The 24,992-nt window shown below is 39.8% G+C and overlaps 2 protein-coding genes and 1 pseudogene across 2 annotated transcripts in view; all 3 read left to right on the forward strand.

The window, feature by feature from the left end:
- Positions 1-24,992, forward strand: part of LOC105489609 (ADAM metallopeptidase domain 10) — a 154,266-nt gene that overhangs the window by 35,119 nt on the left and 94,155 nt on the right. The window lies entirely within an intron of this gene.
- Positions 785-23,959, forward strand: LOC105489606 (putative heat shock protein HSP 90-beta 4). The gene is given in 2 exon segments (XM_071066783.1): positions 785-23,381; positions 23,384-23,959. Coding segments are annotated over 2 exon segments (744 nt in total). The 5' UTR covers positions 785-22,894; the 3' UTR covers positions 23,641-23,959.
- On the forward strand, positions 23,896-24,843 carry LOC105489598 (heat shock protein HSP 90-beta-like; annotated as a pseudogene).

The raw sequence follows: 24,992 nt of genomic DNA on the forward strand, positions 1-24,992 counted from the left end.
GTGATCTGCTCACCTTGGCCTCCCAAAGTGCTGGGATTACAGGCATGAACCACCATACCTGGCCCATTTTAGGGTGCTTTTAACACAAATCTGCTTAACTATACAAACTTACTATATTTTCTAGAATTTCAGATAGTTTATTTTTCCAATTTTTATATGTTCACACCGTCTCAGAATTTGTGCCCTAAAACATGGTCGTTGTAATTACCTTTTAAAATACTTTAATTAAATATGCAATGGTCTGATGATCTTGTTCCTCCCTTTCCTTGAAAATAGGCCTACAAAATGACTGGAGTAGTATAATTATAGATTTCCTGCTAGGTCTTTCTTCCTCTTCTATCGTCTAAGAAATACTAGTCTTGGTACACTATAACTCCTCCTAACAGGATTTCTATCTATATATAAATTATTTATTATTTGTTAATAACAATTTGTAGTAATTAGTATTTTATTTTTATAAATTCTTATTTTTTGTATTTAATATGAATATGTTTTATTTTTATTTTTAGGTAGATTGGCTCAATATATAATAAATATAGTTTTGAAATGACTTTGGGTTAGAGTTACTTGTAGTCCAGCCTATAAGATGTGTACTATCAGGCCGGGCGCGGTGGCTCAAGCCTGTAATCCCAGCACTTTGGGAGGCCGAGACGGGCGGATCACGAGGTCAGGAGATCGAGACCATCCTGGCTAACACAGTGAAACCCCGTCTCTACTAAAAAATACAAAAAACTAGCTGGGCGAGGTGGCAGGCGCCTGTAGTCCCAGCTACTCGGGAGGCTGAGGCAGGAGAATGGCGTAAACCCAGGAGGTGAAGCTTGCAGTGAGCCGAGATCCGGCCACTGCACTCCAGCCTGGGCAACAGAGCAAGACTCTATCTCAAAAAAAAAAAAAAAAAAAAAAAAAAAAAAGATGTGTACTATCTTATAGTCCAGCCTACAAAATTGTACTGTCTTATACCTGGTGGCTAGAATTGTTATCTGTATTTCACCCTTTAAAAAAATATCAAGTAGAGTTTATTTCATTTCATTCACATAGTAGGCTTTAGTCCCCTAGAATCTGATCAGTATAATTTAACATGTAATAGAATATATTAAATACTATGGAGTTAACTTAGACATACCAAGAAGAATATACTTGGAAAGGGTTTTGCTTATACATTTATGACTTACATTTCTGGGTAGTAGCACGGCTTCCCTCTCTCTCTCTCTCTCTCTCTCTCTGTGTGTGTATGTTTAAGTATTAAAGTAATTTTTTGTGGTGTTTACATCTAAGCACATGAACATACTTTCAACATGGCTTCCAAGTTTTCTGATTAACAAAGGGTATATTATATGCCATGGTTACAGATGTTACTGTTAAGTGAAGAAACGTTTAGATTTTTCCAAACCGAAAGTCCATTCTTAGGAATTCTATCGCTAGGTGTGGTGGTTCATGCCTGTAATCCCAGCACCTTGGGAGACTGAGGCGGGCAGATCGTGAGGTCAAGGCCATCCTGGCCAACATGGTGAAACCCTGTCTCTACTAAAATACAAAAAATTAGCTGAGTGTGTGCCTGTAGTCCCAGCTACTCAAGAGGCTGAGGCAGGAGAATTGCTTGAACCGGGGACACGGAGGTTGCAGTGAGCCGAGATGACGCCACTGCACTCCAGCCTGGCGACAGAGCAAGACACCGTCTCAAAAAAAGAAAAAAAAGAAACAAATTCTATGAAAAGCTGTTGCTCTTGAAATAAAGCTTAAAGCTGTTTGAAAATAAAAGTACCATTTGAGTCAGTGCCACAGTCATTAAGGAAACAACTCCAGTAATACTTATTAGAAGATTAAACTATTTTGATAATAGATATTAGGGTAAAATACATCTCTTAGCTTGGCTGAGAAATTAAGAATCACTTTTCTAGGTTTCAGAAATTACTTCACTGAATAAGTTCTGATGAATTGGATTGCTCACTTAGCAATGCTGTATATATATCAGTTATGGCATTTATCACATAACTTTATTTACATGCATATGTCCTCTGCTCCTTGTGAGCTTGAAGTGTAGAGTGTGAGTCTTATTCACCTTTTTTATGTAGAGGATGGTCATTTTAGCTATATTGAGTGAGTGAATTGCTGGACATGGTGGCTCATGCTTGTAATCCCAGTATTTTGGTAGGCTGAGGTGAGAGCATCACTTGAGCCCAGCAGTTTGAGACCAGTCTGGGCCACATGGCAAGATCCTGACTCTACAGAAAGATTAGAAGAAACTTAGCTGAGTGTGGTGGTGCATGCCTATAGTCCCAGCTACTTGGGAGGCTGAGGTGGGAGGATCACTTGAGCCCGGAAAGTTGAGGCTACCGTGAGTCATGGTTGTGCCACTGCACTCCAGCCTGGGTGACAAGAGTGAGACCCTGTCTCAAAAAACAAAACACCACCAACAAAACATTTAAGTACATAGATACTAGGAAACAGATTTTCTTCTTAAATATTTTATACTCTATCTCATCCTCTTTGGTAGTTGTTCTTAATGACTAAGTAATAAGCAGATTTGTCATATTGTGGGATGCAGGATTTTTGTTCGAAATTTGTTTTCTTTCAGTCCTCATGTTCATGTGAAAGTGTGTGATGTATCAGGGACTGTCTGTTGTAATTTCCCTTCTCTTATTCTTAGATACCGTGTTGTCCTGCCATTCCTGTCTTTTTTTTTTGAAACAGGGCCTGGCACTTTTGCCCAGGCTGGGGTACAGTGGTGAGATCTTAGTTCACTGCAACTCTTGCCTCCTGGGCTCAAGCCATCCTCCCATCTCGGTCTCCTGAGTAGCTGGGACTATAGGCACACACCACCATGCCTAGTTAATTTTCATATATATTTTTTTTTTGGTAGAGATGGGGTTTTGCCATGTTGCCCAGGTTCCCTTGGCCTCCGAAAGTGCTGGGATTACATGTGTGAGCCACCGTGCCTGGCCATCCCTGTCTTAACCATCATGTACTTTAGCATACTATAATTTCCAGAAATTTTGCTTATGTGGTTTTTGTAAAATGCAGGTTAATATTGTTTATGTTTTGATTCTATATAATATGTTGGAATATCACTATATCACTTATATCAATATAGGTGAAAATTAGAATAAATATCTGTCTTAGATTTAACCAAGGTTATTAATATAGCATGAGAAAAACTTCATTGCAAGATCGTGTAGTAATGATCCCTTTTATAGCTTTTAGTATGATTTTTATGTTGTATATATATTTTTTATCTTATGCCTTTTATTTGCACCTGTCATTGAAGAGAAGCATCAGGGATCACTCTAGTCTTTCTTCTTCCTAATAGAACTTGTAGGAATTTTCTGAAACACCGTTTCAAAGTGGTAGTTAAAAAAATAAGTAAAATGAAGTATCTGAGACCTCTTACTTAAAATGATTGTCTGTTATGATATACTTTATCTTTTTGGTAGGAAGTATATATACACTATTAGATTGAATTATTTTTGTTGTTGTATGTATATGTATGTTTAAACCTTTTCATTCTTCATATCTTGTTTTCCAAATTATATACTTTGGGATGGGCATCTTGTCTTTATTTTCTGGTCTTCTCACCACTTTGCTAACTTGTCTTTGATAGAGTTGGTAGTTTACAGCCACCAACTTTGCATTTGAATAGGAAGCCACTTAGTAAAGAATTCTGTGATTTTATATATATGTTGGAGTAGTCATAAACTGGGTAGTGAAAGGAGTAGTGTGGTTAATTCAGACTATTCAGACTGATTGACTTTCCTTCTGACTTGATGTGAAATCTAGAGATTTCTTCTGAGCCTCAGTTTCCTCATTAGTAAAACCTTGAAGTTTAGACAAGATAATGTTTAAGCTCCTTTCTGCTTTAAAATTCTACTAAATAGTATACTAAGTTTAAAACATTAAAACACTGTCTAGTCAGTAATAAACCATATTTTTCTGCCTGTTTATGTATTTGGGTACATCAGTCCGTACATCAGAAATGATTTTTATCGAATATGTGATTTGTATATAGTATGGAAGAAACCGAAAACTTTCCTTAAGTGCAGCATAATTGTTTGGAGAATATACAAGTTTGTTTTTTTCTGAATTGACAAGGTAATTCTTCCTGTAGCCTTAAGAGTAAGTTTCCAAACTGTTTAAAACAGATGATTAGACATTTGGTTGAAAGTTTTCTTTGTGGTTTGGGATTTGAGTTCTCGCTACTCCTGAAATGTGGAGGTTTCAAGAACATGGCCTAGGTAACCTGTAAAAGGCATAAATATTCCCATCGCTGGTTCTTGACTGGAGTTGGGTTAGTCTGGAGATGTCTTGGACTTTATCTCTGTTATATCATGAGTCAGGTAGAAGAAACCTAGGACCCTTTTAAATCTGTAGACAAACCAGCAGACTTTGAGAAGCAGATGTAAGAGTCTAGGGAACACAAATGAATGCCTGATCATAAAGAAGAGCTAGGGAATAAATTTGAATGGTGTAAAAATGCTATTGTTATGGATGTCTAAAAACAAAAATTTAAAGAATACTGATGGTAATTAAATCTCTGCCAACAAAATTTGAGTAAAAATTCCCAAAGGAAAATAATATTTATTTAGTACCTACTTTGTGTCAGGTATAGTGCAACATACATTAGTTTAAGTACATTTTACATTGCTTTTTATCTCAGTATTGGATTTTCTAGGATATGATATTCTTTATTCTTGCCTGGTTCCTCTTTATATGGAAATTAAAATCCCAAGAAAGCTGTTTGTAAAGAAATCTGAAGGGATAATGGCTACTTGAATTACTTAACTGAAGCCTAAGGAAAAGGAAAAGTTGATCTGTGTTCATGTTATTTTCGTATGACTAAAAGTAACTGTAATATTTTTGATGAAAGGGTATATGAATTTTATATGACTAAAGGTTATTAGGAGCTGATCATTGCTTTGAGTTTAGTGTCTTAGATATAATTTTAATATGAAATATCAATTTTATTTTACACGTTTTTCTCCAGGCTGGGGTACAGTGGTGTGATCTTGGCTCACTGCAACCTCCGCCTCCTGGGTTTAAGCGCTTCTCCTGCCTCAGCCTCCCGAGTAGCTGGGACTACAGGCACACGCCACCACACCCAGCTAATTTTTATATTTTTAGTAGAGATGGGGTTTCACCGTGTTGTCCAGGATGGTCTCGATTTCCTGACATGATCCTCCTGCCTCGGCCTTCCAGAGTGCTGGGATTACAGGCGTGAGCCACTGCACCCGGCCTATTTTACATGTTTTTAAGCACTAACCAGGGCGTACCTGGAAGAGAGGGAATGAAGGTTTTTGTTGTTGTTTTAAAATACAAACTCAACTTTCTCCCTCCTCCTTTGAAGAGGGAGTGAAGTAAGAGTGTAAGAGTATTTTTCTGGCTGTTTTTAATTCTTCGGAGAAATTGTTTCCTCTAAAAGTTAATCTAAAACAGGTTTATATCTGATGGCTTGTTTAGTGGTGTATTTTTATTTATTTATTTATTTATTTTTTGAGATGGAGTCTTGCTCTGTCACCCAGGCTGGAGTGCAGAGGCGCAATCTTGGCTAACTGCAACCTCTGCCTCCCAGGTTCAAGCAATTCTCCTGTCTCAGCCTTCCTAGTAGCTGGCATTACAGGCATGCACCACCACGCCTGGCTAATTTTTGTATTTTTAGTAGACACAGGGATTTCACCGTGTTGACCAGGCTGGTCTCGAGCTCCTGACCTCAGATGATCCGCCCACCTCGGCCTCCCAAAGTTCTGGAATTACAGGCGTGAGCCACCGCACCCAGCCAGTGGTGTAGTTTTTAATGCCAGAGTTTCTAGAGTTGGTGACCTAGACAGTGAATGTCAGAAATTAGGTATATGCCTAGTAGAAGAACTTATATATTGTTTTTCTTAATTATGTTATATTTCATGCTAAAATGTTGCATGTTCAGTTGGGTCTTTTGTGACATAAGTACCCTAGCTCAGATTTTATCCAGATTTGTAGTCAACCTTGGTTTTTTCTGTTGTTCAAGTGGTTAAACTCTTTGTAAGGTTGTTGTGGCGTTTTCTTAAAGGTGCAGCAAGGATTTTATGTGACTAAAGGTTCTTTTAATGTTTATCCTGTTTCATTATACCTGAAAGTCTTTTATAGTAACTGTGATGAATATGTTTAGTTTATTGGTTTTAATATGTTTTTTTGGTGTGTTTTATTAAGCATCAGGGAAACCTTGTATTATAGTGTAATAGCTTTAAACTGATTAAAAATTCTTTGGTCGTCATATATATATAGTTCCTTTTTGATACAACTTCTAAATACTTATTCTTCAGTTGATTGTATAATAACCTCTTTAATTTCTTAAAGTCATTCTGTATCTCTGCAGGTTGTCACACGTTTTTGATACTTGTATATAGGAATAAAGTTGTTAATTTGTATGCATCTCTGAAATCTGAAATTATAATCACTAGTAAGTTTCCAAAATAGTCTATACTGAGCCAACAAATCAAGTATAAACACAAGGTCTAGCAAATCAAGAATCTTAGTTATCATGATGTGGGACAAATAGTTGTGTTACATGCCAGTATCAGTTGCCAGGTTGGTATTTTATTATTTATTTAGGATGGAATGAATGACATGGTCTTGCTGTGTTGCTCAGGCTGGCCTCAAACTTCTGAGCTCAAGCAATTCTCCCACTTCAGCCTCCTGAGCAACTGGGACCATAGATGTGTGCCACCATGCTTGGCTGGTTTTTAATTTTTTTGTAGATATGGGGTCTTGCTGTGTTGCCCAAGCTGGTCTCGAACTCTTGGGCTCAAGCTATCCTCCCACTTCAGCCTCCCAAAATGCTGGGATTACTGGTGTGAGCCACCGTGTGCTGCCTCAGTTATTTTTTTCATCTGTCACCAGGAAGATGTTGTGCATTTTGCCATCCCCGGGGTTCCCTTATATATCCTAAGCAAGGAATTATAGTTTGGTGTGACGGAAAGACTGTTTCAGATTTAAACTCTGATTTTGTGTGCTCTTGGTCAAGTCAAATCAACCTTCACCAATTTATTAAATTAGTAAATTTAGGTGATTGTTATTTTATACATTTGGTTTACATTAGATATCTGAACAATGGAAGTCTCCCTCTATTCTTAAATCCTGTCATTGTTTTATTTTATTTTATTTTTTTATTGTTTGTTTGTTTTTGAGACCATGTCTCACTCTGTTGCCCAGGCTGGTGTATAGTGGCGCAATCTTTGCTCACTGCAACCTCCACCTCCTGGGTTCCAGTGGGCCTTGTGCCTCAGCCTCCTGAGTAGCTGGGATTTTAGGTGGTCACCACCACACCTGGCTAATTTCTGTATTTTTCATAAAGATGGCGTTTCACCATGTTGGCCAGGCTGGTCTTGAATTCCTGACCTCAAGTGATCCACCTGCCTTGGCCTCCCAAAGTTCTGGGATTGCAGGAGCGAGCCACCACATCAGGCCCTTAATGTTTTATATACAGTAGTTTACTTGCCAATTATTTAATTACATAGTTGCATGAGGTTGGAAAGTTTTTATAGAAACCTTTTTTCTTTTCAGTAGGTAAATCTGCTTATTCTGTAATCATGTGTAATATGTGTAATCATGTGTTCTGTAATTATGCCATCATGACAGGTTCTTTCCATTGGCTCTCCTTTATATGAGACTCACATTTTTGTTCTGTTTGTCTTTTTACATCGGATGAAGTTACTCATTTAAGTTATAATTTTATTTTTGTCTTCCTCAGGAACTCTCGTAGATTTGTGTTTATGTATTTTTGCTTATAATTTGAGGTAATTCATTTACTTCAGGGCTATCAGTTAAGCCTGGAACTGTGTTTTCCTTTTCCTTTTTCTTGTTCTTGTTCTTTTTTTTTTTTTTATTAGATGGAGTCTTGCTCTGCCGCCCAGGCTGGAGTGCGGTAGCGTGTTCTCGGCTCACTGCAGCCTCTGTCTCCCAGGTTCAACCGATTCTCCTGCCTCAGCCTCCTGAGCAGCTGGGATTACAGGGGCCCGCCACCACGTCTGGCTAATTTTTGCATTTTTAGTAGAGATGGGGGTTTCACAATGTTGCCCAGGCTGGTCTCGAACTCCTGACCTCAGGTGATCTACTGGCCTCAGCCTACCAAAGTGCTGGGATTACAGGTGTGAGCCACTGTGCCTGGCTGAGCTTTTTTTTTTTCCCCCCCCCAAAGTATATAGCCCTAGAATTTTTCTTTTCTTTTCTTTTTTTTTTTTTTTTTGAGACAGAGTCTTGCTCGCTCTGTCACCCAGGCTGAGGTGCAATGGCACGATCTCAGCTCACTACAACCTCCATGTCCTGGGTTCAGTCTATTCTCCTGCTTCAGCCTCCTGAGTAGCTGGGATCACATGTGCATGTCAGCATGCCTGGCTAATTTTTGTATTTTTAGTAGAGATGGGGTTTCATCATGTTGGCCAGGCTGGTCTCGAATTCCTGACTTCGTGATCCACCTGCCTTGGCCTCCCAAAGTGCTGGAATTACAGATGCGAGCCACTGTACCCGGCCAAGCCCTAGAATTTCTGTGGGAGATGCCTGGTGGAGTGTACATTGGCTGACTCTCAACCCTTTCCCCCTTTCCCCTCTGCAGACCTGTTCCTTTCCTTTCCAGTTCCCCTCCCCTCACCCCACTTCTCCTTTCCCTTCCCTATGATAGCTTGAAAAAAGGACTTTTCTATTTCATAAAGTATAGTAGTGGAAGATAATTGATTCAAAATAACATTTGATGTTAATATTGGCAACTTACCTTGAAAAATAATCTGGAGACTCAAGCATCTTAATTAAGAAGGTGAAAGTTAAGAGGAGGCCGGGCGCGGTGGCTCAAGCCTGTAATCCCAGCACTTTGGGAGGCCGAGACGGGCGGATCACGAGGTCAGGAGATCGAGACTATCCTGGCTAACCCGGTGAAACCCCGTCTCTAGTAAAAAATACAAAAAAATAGCCGGGCGAGGTGGCGGGTGCCTGTAGTCCCAGCTACTCGGGAGGCTGAGGCAGGAGAATGGCGTAAACCCGGGAGGTGGAGCTTGCAGTGAGCCGAGATCCGGCCACTGCACTCCAGTCTCGGCGACAGAGCAAGACTCCGTCTCAAACAAACAAACAAACAAAAAAAAAGAAAGTTAAGAGGAAATGAGTATCTGGAAACATCAGAAATGTCTTAGTTAAGTACAGTTATTCCTACTAACCACTAACCCAGGCCTGTCATAGGCCTGCTCCATTTTAGATATGATAGAACTCTATTCATGAAGACAGTGCTTTCCTCTGGGACTCCTGGATTACTCTGATAGTAACTTGAAGCAAGGATTTTGCCCTCAAATTTCCTGTCTGTATGGGCAACGTACTTCATTAGTTGGGACTTTATGTCCCATTATTACTTCAGTTAAAAGGATGCACCCTGTATCTTGTTTTCTTCTGAGTATTAGAACCATACTATCTTTAGCTAAAATAGCAACCCCGTGGGAAAAGGCAACTTCTTTTTGGTCTATAGTAGTCCATCCTTGTTTGCAGAGGGTATGTTCTAAGATTCCCCATTGAATGCCTGAAACTGTGAATAGTACCAAACCCTAAATATATTATGTTTTCCTATACATAAATACCTATGATAAAGTTCAGTTTACAAATTAGGTACAGTAAGGGATTAACAACAATAACAACAAAAGAGAACATTTATGACTACTGTAAGTTATGTGAATGTGGTCTCTCTCAAAATATCTTACTGTCCTGTACTCACCTGTTTTCAGACCACAGTTGACTAGGGGTAACTGAAACAGTGTGGGTAAGAGGGGACAACTCTATATTCTAACTATTCTAACCTATAGAAAGTATTTCTGTATATTAAAATGTAGAAGGTACGTAACTTTCCTGAAAACTTATGGAATGACATCCTAACATAATTTATTTTGTTGAATTGCACCAAAGGTGGTTTTGGTACATCTATTATTTGTCTGGTTTGGATGTAAAATGCTTTTCTAAAGCCTGAGAAAGAAAAACCAGCTATTACTACCACGTGATAAAACTGTATATTCAGAGCACTGAAACTAGGGACTCAGTATCTGTTTGGTTATTTCAAAAAATTGCTATCATTTGTTAAACTGATTTTGTCCTCCTATAACTTCACTCCATTCTTTATAATATTACTATAATGCCAACGCCAAAAAAAGAATTATAATAGAACTACTATAATCAAGATGAGAAACTTAATACTATTGATTCATAAAATCAATACAGTGGTTAAATCCGAGGGTAGGAAAACATTCCCAGTGGAAATAATGTTCTTTATACAGGACATCTTGCCTCCTCGAGGAAATCTACAGTTTATTTTTGATGATGGTGTAATATATTATAAAATAATAAAAAGAACTACATTTGCTGAAAGAAACATAGTAAGAGTGGACAGAGTTTAGCTATAGTCTTGAAAGTGGCTCAAGCATTAAAAATCAGAGAGAGTTTTTTTGTGGTAATGTTTAAAACACAATTTTCAGTGAAAGCCAAATTAGGTTATAATTTTTGTTTCTATATCTTACTTGCGTTTGTTCAGATTTTAAAAGGTGACTTTTAAAAGGTGACTTGCTGGAAACTAATGATGGTACTTTAAGACTACTACAACACTCTGCAGGTGTTAGCTTGACTTTTTCCATCATATGCTTGAGAGGCATTCTTTTTTTTTTTTTTTTTTGAGACAGAGTCTCGCTCTGTCGCCCAGGCTGGAGTGCAGTGGCCGGATCTCAGCTCACTGCAAGCTCCGCCTCCTGGGTTTACGCCATTCTCCTGCCTCAGCCTCCCAAGTAGCTGGGACTACAGGCGCCTGCCACCTCGCCCGGCTAGTTTTTTGTATTTTTTAGTAGAGACAGGGTTTCACCGTGTTAGCCAAGATGGTCTCGATCTACTGACCTCGTGATCCGCCCGTCTCGGCCTCCCAAAGTGCTGGGATTACAGGCTTGAGCCACCGCGCCCAGCCTGAGAGGCATTCTTGATGTGGTAGAAAGAGCAACATGCAGCAACCAAATACTGGAGTTCTACTCCTAATTTTAGTCTTATTACCCTTTGATTAAAATATTCGTCATGTCTCCTTTGTACTGTTACTCTGAGAGTAAGATGCAGTAATATATGTAAAAGTGCTCTGCAAACTGCAAGCCTCTGTACTGTATACATTTAAGAAGAACGTTGTAATCTCATCATTATCTTCGCATACCATCATCTCAACCAAATCCCTTGGGACTTTAACCATTATGAAAGATGGCCACACAATATGATTTTATACCCCAGCTTTTTGGAATGCAGTGATTTTTAAAAATTTATTTTTATTGTAAAATAACAAAAAGTTACAATTTTAACCATTTTTAAGTGGTAAACAGCAAGATTTTTGCCCTTGGATTTCCTTGTTGTATTGCCAAAGTTCATTAGTTGGGGCTTTATGTCCCATTATGGCATCAATTAAAGGAATGCATTAAATGGCAGTAAGTACATGCACAATGTTGTGCAACCATCACCATCATCACAAACAGAAAGTATGTACTCATTAAACAGTGACTCCCCATTTTTCTGTCCCTCCAGTCCCTGGCAACCAACTGTTCTACTATCTGTCCCAGTGAGTTTGCTGTTCTAGGTACCTCATATACGTGGAATCATGGATTATTTATGACTGACTTATTTCACTTACTGTATTAGTCCATTCTCACATTGCTAGAAAGAACTACCTGAGGATGTGAGGGCAATCTGGCTGCAACATTTGTCACACCATTAATCTCCAGGGTTGATTCGACTGATCTGGCTGGCTAGATGGGTGTCCCTTTACTCCCTCACTGCTCCATGTGCATCCCTCCTGAAGCTGCATGCTTGGTAGAGGAGAACTGGTCTTTAGTCAAGTTTATAAGAGTAGCTGTGCTTCCCTGCTGGAACCTCCAAACAAGCTTTCAAGAACTACTTGAGACTGGGTAATTTATGAAGAAAAGAAATTTAGTTGGCTCACAGTTCTGCAGGCTGTACAGGAGGCATGGCTGGGGAGACCTCAGGAAGCATACAATCATAGGAGAAGGGGAAGCAGGGACAATCTTGTGAGAACTCACTCACTATTACAAGAACAGCAAGGGGGAAATCTGCCCCCATGATCCAATCACTTCCCAGCAAGTCTCCCCCCAATACTGGGGATTGCAGTTCAACATGAGATTTGAGTGGGGACAGAGAGCCGAACCATATCACTCACCACAGTGTCTGACTTATTTCACTGACTTATGTCTGACTTATTTAACTTATCATAATGTTTTCAGGGTTCATCCATGTTGTAGCAAGAATCGGAATTTGATTACTTTTTAGGGCTGAACAATATTCTATTGTATGTGTACATACGTACTTTAAAAAAACCTACTCATCTGTTCGTGAACATTTGGGTTGTTTTCATTTTTTGGCTACTGTGTTGCTATGAACATTGATGTGCGACTATCCGAGTTCCTGCTTTCAGTTTCTTTGGATGTGTACCTACAAGTGGAATTGATGGATCATACGGTAAATCTGTGTTTTTTTTTTTTGAGGGAACACCAAATTGTTTTCCTGGAATACAATGATCATTATAAGGCAATATATACTGCAGTTTTTCTGACTGTTGAACAGAAGTCTAAACAATTAAAGAATCTGGTTGTTTTCAGATAGCTTTTTGTTGAGGGCTTGTTAAAAAACTAAAAAGGTAGTATGTGGTTGGGTTGTTCCTGTCAGCTACTTTTTATTATTATTTCTTAATATGTTATCCAAAGGAATATTGCAGAAAATTTACATTTTATAAAATGCTAAAATAGCATAAAGATGTGAACTGTCAAACAGATTGTAGTAGAATTAAAATTAGAAAGTTATAATCCAGTCGCTTGGTTAACAGAATAAATTATGTCAAATACCTGATTATTCCTTTGTGGTTTTACTATTTTATGGATTATGACAACTTTTAATTCGTTCTGGCTTCTGTCTACTATTTACCTGCCTTCTAGGCTCTCCCTCATTCCTTCTTCTGTTCATGTATGTTTTAGATACAAGTTAATTTTGATGTTAATAAAAGCAGTGAATTTTGATACGTGATTTAAATTTGATTTTTAAATGATCTGTACTGCTACTTGACTGCATATATAATTGAGAACTGATTTTATATATGGTTTTAATCCAATTTAAATCAATACTGGGAATGTTTTGTATCTCAGACATGGTTTTCTTTTAAAAATCATTTTAAAAATATTTAAAATAAATACGTAATATTTGTACATATTTATGGGGTATGTGTGATATTTTGTTACATGCATGCAATGTGAAATGATCGAGTCATAGTATTTGTGTTGTCCGTCACCTCAAGTATTCATTATTTCTTTGTGTTGGGAACATTTCAAGTCCTTTTTTTTTAAGCTATTGTGAAATATACAATGTATTGTTGTTAACTGTAGTCACCCTACTCTGCTATCAAACATTCATACTTACTACTTCAATCTAATTGTATGTTTGTACCCATTAACAACCTCTCTTCATCTCCCCTCAAGCCCCACCCATGCACCCTTGCCAGCCACTGGTATCTATCATTCTACTGTCTACCTTCATGAATGAAGATCAACTTTCTAATCTCACCCATATGAGTGAGAACATGGGATGTTTGTCTTTTTGTGGTTGGCTTAGTTCACTTAACATAATGACCTCTAGTTCCATTCATATTGCTGCATATGATAAGGTTTCTTTTTCTTTTTCTTTTTTTTTGAGACAGAATCTCGCTCTGTTGCCCAGGCTGGAGTGCAATGGTGTTATCTTGGCTCACTGCAACCTCCGCCTCCCGGGTTCAAGCGATTTTACTGCCTCAGCCTCCTGAGTAGCTGGGATTACATGTGTGCGCCACCATGCCTGGCTAATTTTTGTATTTTTAGTAGAGATGGGGTTTTGCTGTGTTGGCCAGGCTGGTTTCAAACTCCTGACCTTGAGAAATCCGCCCACCTCAGCCTTCCAAAGTGCTGAGATTACAGGTGTGAGTCACCGCTCCCAGCCTTATTATTATTTTTTTTAATGGTCAAATTGTACTCCATTGTGTATATATGCTACGTTTTCTTTAAACATTTATCCGTTGATTGACACTTAGTTGATTCCATATCTTGGCTATTATAAATAGTCCTGCACTAAACATGGGAGTGCAGGTATCCCTTTGACATACTGATTTCTTTTCCTTTGGATAAACACCCAGTAGCGGGATTGCTGGATCATGTGGTAATTCTGTTTTTGTTTGTTTGAGAAATCTTTATGCTGTTTTCCGTAGTGGCTGTACTAATTTCCATTCCTATCAACAGTATAGAAGAGTTACTATTGCTTCACATTCTCGCCAGCATCTGTTATTTATTATCTTTTTAATAACAGCCATTCTAACTGGGATAAGATAATATATTGTGGTTTTGATTTGCAATTTGCATTTCCCTGATGATGAGTAATGTTGAGCATTGTTTTTTATACCTTTTGGCCATTTCTGTGTCTTTTTCTTCTTTATTTTTTCATCTCAAAGGACACACACCAACATTTCTATTTCTTCTTTTGAGAAGTGTCTGTTCATGTCCTTTGTCCACTTTTTAATGGGATTTTCTTTAAACTATTAAGTTCCTTGAGTTCCTTGTATATTCTGGATATTAGTCCCTTGTCAGATGAGTAGTTTGCGAATATTTTTTTTGGTATTCAACAGACTATCTCTATTCTCTATTTTTTTCTTGATTAGCAAGTGGTCATTGATTTTATTTATCTTTTCAAAAAAGAAACTTTTGGTTTTGTTGATCCTTTCTATTGTTTTTGAGTGTCTATTTAGTTGAATTCTGCCCTTTTTTTTTTTTTAAGTTGGAATTTTGTTTTGTCACCCAGGTTGGAGTGCAGTGGCCTGATCATAGCTCACTGCAACCTTGAACTCCTGGGCTCAAGCAGTCCTTCCACCTCAGCCTCCCAAGTAACTGGAACTACAGGGCTCTGGACTGTATTTTTTACATTTTTTAAGAGATGGAGTCTTGCTGTGTTGCTCACGCTGGTCTCGAACTCCTAGCCTCAAGTGATACTTGAAGACCTCAGTCTCTCAGGGTGCTGGGCTTTCTTCAGGCATTGAGTCACTGTGCCCAGCTCCTTTATTATTATTATTTATTTTCTTCTACTAATTTTGGGTTTGGTTTGTTCTTGCTTTACTAGTTCCTTGAGGTGCGTCATTATATTATTTATTTGAAATCTTTACATATTTTTTGATGTAGGCATTTATTGCTGTAAATTTCGCTGTAAGCACTGCTTTTGTTGTATCCCATAGATTTTGGTATGTCGTGTTTCGAATTTTTATTCTTTTCATTTGTTTTTTGATTTCTTCGTTAATTTCTTTCTTGATCAGTTAGTTGTCTTTCAGGAGGATGTTTGTTTAATTTTCATGTATTTACAGTTTCCAAAGTTGTTCTTGTTCTTGGTTTCTAGTTTTATTCTGTTGTAGTCTGACTTGATATGATTTCTATTTAAAAAAATTTGTTGAAACTTGTTTTGTTTTCCTAACATATGGTCTATCCTGGAGAGTATTTCGTGTGCTGATGAGAAGAATGTTGCGTACTGTAACTGTTGTATGAAATCTTCTGTAAATGTCTTTTAGGTCCATTTGGTCCAATGTGCAGTTTAAATCCAATGATTTTTTGTTAATTTTCTGTCTAGATCTGTTTAATGCTGAGAGTGGGGTGTTGAAGTCTCCCAACTATTATGGTATTGTAGTTGGTCTCTACCTTTAGATCTAATAATATTTGCATTACATAATGGGTGCTCTGTAGTTGGGTGCATATGTATTTAGCTACTTCTGCTTGCTTTTGGTTTCCATTTGCATGGAATATTTTTTTCCATCTCTTTACTGTCAGTCTGTATGTGTCTTCACAGGTAAGATGAGATTCCTGTAGGCAACATATAGCTGAGTCATGTTTCTTTTATCCATTTAACCAATGTTTATCTTTTAAGTGGAAAGTTTAATCCTTTTACAGTCAAAGTTATTATTGGCATGTGAGTGCTTAATTCCTGCCATTTTATTAATTTCTTGTTATTTTGTATACTTTTTGATTTTTGTTGGCTTTTTTTGAGATGGACTGTCACTCTGTTGCCCAGGCTGGAGTGCAGTGGTGCGATCACACATGGCTCGCTGCAGCCTTGACCTCCTGGGCTCAGGTGATCCTCCCACCTCAGCCCCGCTTAGTTGGGACTAAAGGTGTACACCACCATGCTTGGCTAATTTTTAAAATTTTTTGTAGAGATAAGGTTTTGCCATGTAGCTCAGGCTGGTCTCAAACTCCTGGGCTCAAGCAACCTGCCTGTTTTGGCCTCTTGAAGTGCTAGGATTACAGATGTGAGCTGCTGTGCCCAGCCTGTGTATTCTTTTGTTCCTTTCTTTTTCTGTTATTGTTTATCATTGTGGTTTGGTGGTTTTCTGTAGTGGTAACATTTGACTTCTTTTTCTCATTTGTATATCTACTCTACCAGTTAGCTTCATATTTCTGTGTATTTTCATGATGATGATCATCATCTTTGCTTCCAGATGCAGAATTCCTTTGAGCATTTCTTGTACGGTTGGTCTAGTTGTGACAAATTACCTGTTTTTGCTTGTGTGGTAAGAACTTTATTTCTCCCTCATTTCTGAAAGATATTTTTCTTGGGTGTGATCTTGTCTGCCAGGTATTTTTTTCTTTTAACACTTTGAATATATCATCCCATTTTCTCCTGGCCTGTAAGGTTCTGCTGAGAAATCTGCTGTTACTCTGATAGGGGTTCCCTTGTAAGTGATGAGATGCTTTTCTGTTACTGTTTTTAGAATTCTGTCTTTGTCTTTGACTTTTCACAGTTTGACTGTAGTGTGCCTTGGCAAAGACCTTTTTGAATTGTATCTATTTGAGAATCTCTGAGGTTCCTATATCTGGGCGTCTAAATTGCTTTCTAGACTTGGTAAGTTTTCAGCTCTTATTTTGTTAAGTAGATTTTCTGTCCCTTTCATTTTTTCTTTGCCTTCTGGGGCACCAAAAATTTGAATATTTGGTCACTTTATGGTGTCTGTATTGTCATGTATGCTGTGTTTATTCTTCTTTATTTTTATGTTATTGGATTATTTCAAAATACCTATCTTAAAGTTCTGAAATTCTTTCTTCTGCTTGATCTAGTCTATTATTGAAGCTTTTGAAAGAATTTTGTATTTCATTCATTTAATTCTTTACTTCTAATAGTTTCATTTGGTTCTTTTTGATGATATCTATCTTTTTTTTTTTTGGAGACAAGGTCTCACTCTGTTGCCCAGGCTAGAGTGCATTGGTGTGATCTTGGCTCACTGCAACCTCTGCCTTCTGGGCTGAAGCAATCCTCCCACCTCAGCCACCTGAGTAGTTGGGACTACAGGTTCACGCCACCACACCAGGCTAATTTTTTTGTATTTTTTTCTTGTTTTTTTTTTTTTTTTTTTTTTTTTTGTAGAGATGGGGTTTTGCCATGTTGTCTAGGCTGGTCTCAAACTCCTGGGTTCAAACGATCCACCTGCCTCAGGCTTCCAGAGTGCTGGGATTACAGATGTGAGCCTGGCCCTCTGATATCTGTCTTTTTGGTAAATTTCTTATTCGTATTCTAAATTTTATGATTTCTTGGTATTATGTCTGCGTATTGTATCTCACTTAGCTTTTTAAATATTATTTTGAATTCTTTTTCTGGGATCTCATAAATTTCTTTTTCATTGGAATCTATTGCTGCAGAATTATTGTGTTACTTTAGAGGTCATGTTTCCTTGCTTTATCATGTTTCTTGGGTCCTTACTGCGCATATGGTATAACAGTCACTTCTTCCAGTTTTTTGAATTTGCTTTGTTAGGCAAGGGCTTTTTCCTGAAGATGTGCATATGATGTTGATTGGGTAGGGCATTTTGGCATTAATCTGGGTGCATGCAGTGGTATAGTCTCCGTGTAAATTATTCAGCTATTTACAGCGTTAGTAGTGTCTCTGATTTTCTCAGTGATGTAGGGTTTGGTTTGTTAGTGGAGTCTGCGGTGAGGCTTAGCTGGGGACAGGTTCACCAAGTGGGCCTGTCCTTGGGCCTCAGGGCAATGTATGCTGGCACTGGTATTAGCAGGTCTGGGTGGGCTGGTTCTTGGGCCTCCAGGTGGCTTACTTGGGTGTTGGTAGGGGCAGTGGCTGGCCAATTGGGTGGGCAGATTCTCAGGCCCCTGGGCAGCTTATGTTGATAGTGGGAAAACCCTCTGTTTTCCAAGTGGTGTGTGCTGATATTGGCAGTGGCTGTAATGGGCTGGGCAGATCAGTCTCCGGGCCTGCAGGTGGTGTATGTGATTGGGGACCAGCTGTGGTATTTAATGGCAGATTGAGTGGGCTAAATCTAGGCCTCTAGGAGAAGTGTTCACATGTTAACGGTGGTGGAGGGGGCTGGGTAGACCTGTCCTCAGGCCCACTAGTAATGTGTGTGGGTGTTGGCTGTGGTAGGCGGGGGTGGGGTGATCCCCATGGCCCCAGTGGAGTGCTCGAGTGGGGCTCTGCTACTGGAGAGAGAAGGGTTGCTTTCAGTGGCACCAGACATAAGCAGTCAGCTGATGAGTGGGTCCTTGGGCCCCAGGCGGCAGCTGTGGACAGGGTAGACTGTCCTCAGGACACTTGTAAAGGTGTAGTAGCTCCACTGCTTGGGGCAGCAGGGTCACTGCCAATGGTTTGTGGTTTAGCACCAATGGCAGCAGCCAGCAGGAGTGGTAGCTTTGGGTGGTGGGTGTCTATCATTCTAACCTTAGGCCTCTTTGGGGCACATGAAAATGCACAGCAGCTCTGCTGCTGCCAGTGGTTTGCACTTTGGCTTGGGGGCAGCATCGGATCACAACAGTGGCTGTAGGTGGGGGATGTAAGTGGACTCCAGGGATATGGAGATGCAGGGTCTGTTTGGCTCCAAGGCAGGATACAGTCTTGTTGGGGCTGGGCACTCAAAATGTGCTGTGCTGTAGCTGTTTAGGACCAAGGAATGGAGGAGACCCCTCATGAGCAATGTCATCATGTGGTCTCCAGACAGCTCCCTTTGTCAGTATGAGATGATTTTCTTACTATGAAATCAATATTGGCCAGGCACGGTGGCTCACACCTGTAATCCCAGCACTTTTGGAGTCTGAAGCAGGTGGATCACCTGAGATCAGGAGTTCGAGACTAGCCTGGCCAATATGGTGAAACCCCATCTCTACAAAAGTAACAAAAATTAGCTGGGCATGATGGCGGATGCCTGTAATCCCAGCTGCTTGGGAGGCTGAGGCGGAAGAATCACTTGAACCTGGGAGACGGAGGTTGCAGTGAGTTGAGATTGTGCCATTGCACTCCAGCCTGGGTGAGAGAGAGTGAGACTCCGTATTGGGGGGGAAAAAAAAAAAGAAAGAAAAAAAATCAGTATTATGACTGTAAGGGGCCTACGTCAAGTGTTCTTAACTTCTGTTTTCCTTCTAAGTTGTTTATCTAGCTTATACTTAGACACCTTAATAGATATATAAATATTTCTTTAGGTGGGATCCATAGCATAGAATTTTTGTTGTTGTTGTTTTTGAGATAGGGTCTCACTGTCACCCAGACTGGAATGCAGTGGCGCGATCTCAGCCCACTGCAACCTCTGCCTCCCAGACTCAGGATTCTCCCGCTTCAACCTCCCAAAGTGCTGGGAGTAGTGTGCACCACTACCACCTGGCTAATTTTTGTATTTTTATTTTAATTTTTGAGGTAGAGTCTTACTCTTGTTGCCCAGGCTGGAGTGCAGTACAGTGGTGCAATCTTGGCTCACCTTAACCTCCGCCTCCTGGGTTCAAGCGATTATCCTGCCGCAGCCTCCCCAGTAGCTGGGATTACAGGCATGTATCATCACACCCGGCTAATTTTGTGTTTTCAGTAGAGATGAGATTTCACCATGCTGGTCAGGCTTATCTTGAACTCCTGACCTCAGGTGATCCACCCGCCTCAGCCTCCCAAAGTACTGGAATTACAAGCGTGAGCCACTGCACCCTGCCTAATTTTTGTATTTTTAGTAGAGACAGGGTTTCACCATGTTGGCCAGGCTGGTCTTGAACTCCTGACCTGAAATGATCTATCTGCCTCGGCCTCCCAAAATGTTGGGGATTACCACCAACACCGTGCCCGGCCAGGATGTTTCTTTTTTTTTTTTTTTGACAGAGTCTCGCTCTGTCAGCCGGGTCTTATATTAAATATCTTTTTGTCGCTTTTGCCCTCAATTTTTTTTTATTCCGTATAGAATACTAGTGCTTTCACTTAACAGTGGTTTCAGGGTACCCTTTTGCTGAACAGTAAATCTTCTTATTTTTTTTACTTTTTTTGAGACAGAGTCTCACTCTGTTGCCCAGGTTAGAGTGCAGTGGCGTGATCTCCGCTCACTGTAAGCTCCGCCGCCTCCTGGGTTCACGCCATTCTCCTGCCTCAGCCTCCCTAGAAGCTGGGACTACAGGCGCCCGCCACCACACCTGGCTAATTTTATTTGTATTTTTAGTAGAGACGCTGTTTCACCGTATTAGCCAGGATGGTCTCGATCTCCTGACCTCGTGATCCGCCCGCCTTGGCCTCCCAAAGTGCTGGGATTACAGGCGAGATAGTGTTTTTATAGTAACTGTAAATATGTAGATATGATAAATTAATGATTTTTCAAAATAGTATGATCCTTTATAAATAGAATCTATGTATTTACAGTCAAATATATGGCCCAGAATTTCCTATCAGTTTTCACAAATAATTTTATGAAAATACATGATAGGCAGCAAAAATTGAGGCAGGATACTTGTTTGTTCAGGAGAGTCTATTTTTAAGTTTGTGAAGTTCCCATTTAGAAGATGTATTTGGCTTTGTTGATTACTTATAGCAGTAGCTTGGGTCCCTAAGGCTCTAAGGAGAAAGCCTGGAGTCCTTGTCACGGTACCTGGGAATCCCTGGGAGTTTTTTGGCAAGAGGAATGTGAGTACAGCCTCAAAATAAAAGGGTGCCAAGATTGACTTGAAATGAAGGAAAAGAGAAAATAGACAATGTTTAAGAATGGACACAATATTTTGAAGCTAGTAAATGTATGCTACTGACTCCTATTTACATAAAATATATTCATGTTAGGCATATAGTTGGAGGTACGTTTGACAAATGTATATACTTAGACAACTGCCATTGAAATCAAGATAAAGAATATTTCCATCATATCACAAAATTCCCTCATTACTTTTTATTCTTAGTCTCCACCCTAGGCAACTACTGATCTGCTTCCTATCGCTATAGATAGATTTTGACTGTTCCAGAATTACGTATCAATTGAATTAGACTCTTCATTCTTTTGTGTCTTAACAAAAGTGCATATTTTCAGTAGTTGGCATGTTTTCTTTTTTTAATTTCTGAGTAGTTTGCCATTATATAAATACATCTTTCTCTTTACTTGTTGATAGACATTTAGGTTATGTTCAGTTTTTGGCTATTATAAATAAAGCTGCTGCGAACATTTGTGTTCAGTTATTTGTGTGGATATATGCTTTATGTTTTCTTTTTTCTTGAGTAGAATTGCTGGGTCATAAGGTTTTTCTTTTTGTTTGTTTTTAGAGGGAGTCTTCCTCGGCCTCCCAAAGTGCTGGGATTACAGGCATGAGCCAACTCGCCTGGCCTTGTTTGTTTTTGTTTTGAAATGGGAGTCTTGTTGCGATCTCAGCTCACTGCAACCTCCTCCTCCCGGGTTCAAGCAATTCTCTTGCCTTAGCCTCCCAAATCGTTGAGATTACAGGCACCTGCCACCACACCTGGCTAATTGTTGTATGTTTAGTAGAGAAGGAGTTTCACCATGCTGGCCAGGCTGGTCTTAAACTCCCGACCTTCAGTGATCTGCCTGTCTCGACCTCCCAAAGCGCTGGGATTATAGGCATGAGCCACTGTGCCCAGCCCAGTTTTTATATGTTTGACTTTGTAAGAAAGTGCTGAACAGTTTTCCAAAGTGATGTTGCGATTTTGCATTTCAATCAGTAGTGTGTGAGTTCCAGGTACTCAACATCCTACTAATATTTGGAGATGTTATTCTAGCAAAGGGTATGTAATAATACATTATTCTAGTTCTGATTCACATTTCTCTGTTGACTAATGATGTTATGTAGGTTTCCATATGCTTGTTTGTCACCTGTATATCTTCTTTGTGAAGTGTTTTTTCACATTGTTGACTGTCTTCGAATGATTGTCTTATTATTGATTTGTAAGAGGTTTTAAAAAAGATATTCTGAACAGAAGTTCTTTGTCAGACCATATGTATTGCGAATATTTTCTCCCAGACTGTGGCTTGTTTTTTTTTTTGTTTTTTTTTTTTTTAACTATTTCTCAGTGGGTGGAAGTTTTAAATTTTTAAGAAGCCCTTTTAATGAAAAAATTTTTTTCTTTTATAGTTTTTGCTTTTGTTTCTTAAGATAGCATTGACTACCAAGGCCATGACAGTTTTCTTCTAGATGTTTCCAGTTATAGTTTTACATGTAAGTCTGTATTGCAATTCAAGTTAATTTTTCTTTATGATAGAGGTAAGGGTTAAGGGTAATATTTTTCACGTGGATATCAAATTTTTAGCGTCACGTTTTGAAAAAACTATCCATTCTTCATTGAATTACCTTGGTCTATATATGTTGAGACCTATTTATATATTCTTAGGTCTTCCATTTCAATGATCTGTCTATATTTTTATGCCACTGTTTGATTATTGTAGCTTTATGGTACATGTGCTAAGCAAGGTGCTTTTGTGAGGCAGAATCCATACAGTAATTTGAAGAATGAAATTTTAGTATAAAGAATTAGCTGTTGAGTCACCGCCATTTAGCCTTGGTGCCATGTGCATTTTGGATACCCAGCCCACCTTGCTCTGTAGTACTTATATAAGCCTTTTCCTTTCAAGATGCCTGAGGTGTACCATGGAGAAGGGGAGGTGGAGACTTTTGCCTTTTAGGCAGAAATTGCCCAACTCATGTCTCTTGTAATCAATACCTTCTATTCCAACAAGGAGATTTTCCTTCAGGAGTTGATCTCTCATGCTTCTGATGGCTTAGACAAGATTCGCTATGAGAGCCTGACAGACCCTTCCACGGTGGACGGTGGTAAAGAACTGAAAATTGACATCATCCCCAACCCTCATGATTACATTCTGACTTTGGTGGACACAGGCATTGGCATGACCAAGGCTGATCTCATAAATAATTTGGGAACCATTGCTAAGTCTGGTACTAAAGCATTTATGGAGGCTTCTCAGTCTGGTGCGGAAATCTTCGTGATTGGGCAATTTGGTGTTGGCTTTTATTCTGCCTACCTGGTGGCAGAGAAAGTAGCCATCAAAAAGCACAATGATGAAGAACAGTATTCCTGGGCATCTTCTGCTGGGAGTTCCTTCATTTACTTGTTGACCATGGTGAGCCCATTGGCAGGGATACCAAAGTGATCCTTCACCTTAAAGAAGGTCAGACAGAGTACTTAGAAGAGAGGTGGGTCAAAGAAGTAGTGAAGAAGCACTCTCAGTTTATAGGCTGTCTCATCACCCTTTTTTTGGAGAAGGAACCAGAGAAGGAAATCAGTGATGATGAGGAAGAGAAAGGTGAGAAAGAAGAGGAAGATAAAGATGACAAAGAAAAGCCCAAGATTGAATCCTGAGGTCAGGAGTTCAAGACCAGCCCGGTCAACATGGTGAAACCCCATCTCTACTAAAAATACAAAAATTAGCTGGGCTTGGTGGCACTTGGGAGGCTACTTGGGAGGCTGAGGCGGGAGAATTGCTTGAACCTGGGAGGCGGAGGTTGCAGTGAGCCAAGATTGCCCCACTGCACTGCAGCCTGGGTGATAGAGCAAGACTCTGTCTCAAAAAAAAAAAAAAAAAAAAAAAAAACAACAAAAAACAACAAAAAAAAGAAGAACAAGAAGTGGCTTGAGCTTCTCTGGGCTGGCACAAGACAAGGAGAATAACTAGAAATTAGATGAGGCATTCTCTAAAATCTCGTGGCTTGGAATCCATGAGGACTCCATTAACTGGCGACACCTGTCTGAACTGCTATGGTCTCACACCTCCCAGTCTGGAGATGAGATGATATCTCTGTCAGAATATGTGTCTTGCATGAAGGAGGCACAGAAGTCCATCGATGACATCATTGGTGAGTGCAAAGAGCAGGTGGCCAACTCTGCTTTTGTGGAGCAAGTGTGGAAGCAGGGCTTCGAGGTAGTATATATGAGTGAGCCCATTGATGAGTACTGTGTGCAGCAGCTCAAGGAATTTGATGGGGAGAGCCTGGTCTCAGTTACCAAGAAGGGTCTGGAGCTACCTGAGGATGAGGAGGAGAAGAAGAAAATGGAGGAGAACAAGGTAAAGTTTGAGAACCTCTGCAGGCTCGTGAAAGAAATCTTAGATAAGGTTGAGAAGGTGACAATCTCCAGTAGACTTGTGTCTTCACCCTGCCACATTGTGACCAGCACCTACAGCTAGATAGCCAATATGAAGTGGATCATGAAAGCCCGGGCGCTTTGGGACAACTCTATCATGGGTTGTATAATGGCTAAAAAGCACTTGGAGATCAACCCCAACCACCCCATCGTGGAGACACTGCAGCAGAAGGCTGAGGCAGACAAGAACAACAAGGCTGTCGGTGACCTAGTGGTGCTGCTGTTTGAAACCACACTGCTCGCTTCTGGCTTCTCCCTTGAGGATCCTCAGGCCCATCCACCTGCATCTACCGCATGATCAAGCTAGGTTAGCTATTGATGAAGATGAGGTGGCAACAGAGGAACTCAGTGTTGCTGTTCCTGATGAGATCCACCTCCCTTGGGGGCGATGAGAATGTGTCTCACAGGGAAGAAGTAGATTAAGAGTTTATACTTGGAAACCTTGTGCCCCATGGCTCCCACTGCAGCTTTGAGTGGTCCTGTCCCACCTGGCTCTCTCTGCTCATGTCTAGTAATTTTTTCTCTCCAGTCCTTGTGTCTAAGGCAGGAAACAGGGGCGTCAAACCCTATTC

The sequence above is a fragment of the Macaca nemestrina genome, chromosome 7, assembly GCF_043159975.1.
Source record: "Macaca nemestrina isolate mMacNem1 chromosome 7, mMacNem.hap1, whole genome shotgun sequence".
Classification (NCBI taxonomy): domain Eukaryota; kingdom Metazoa; phylum Chordata; class Mammalia; order Primates; family Cercopithecidae; genus Macaca; species Macaca nemestrina.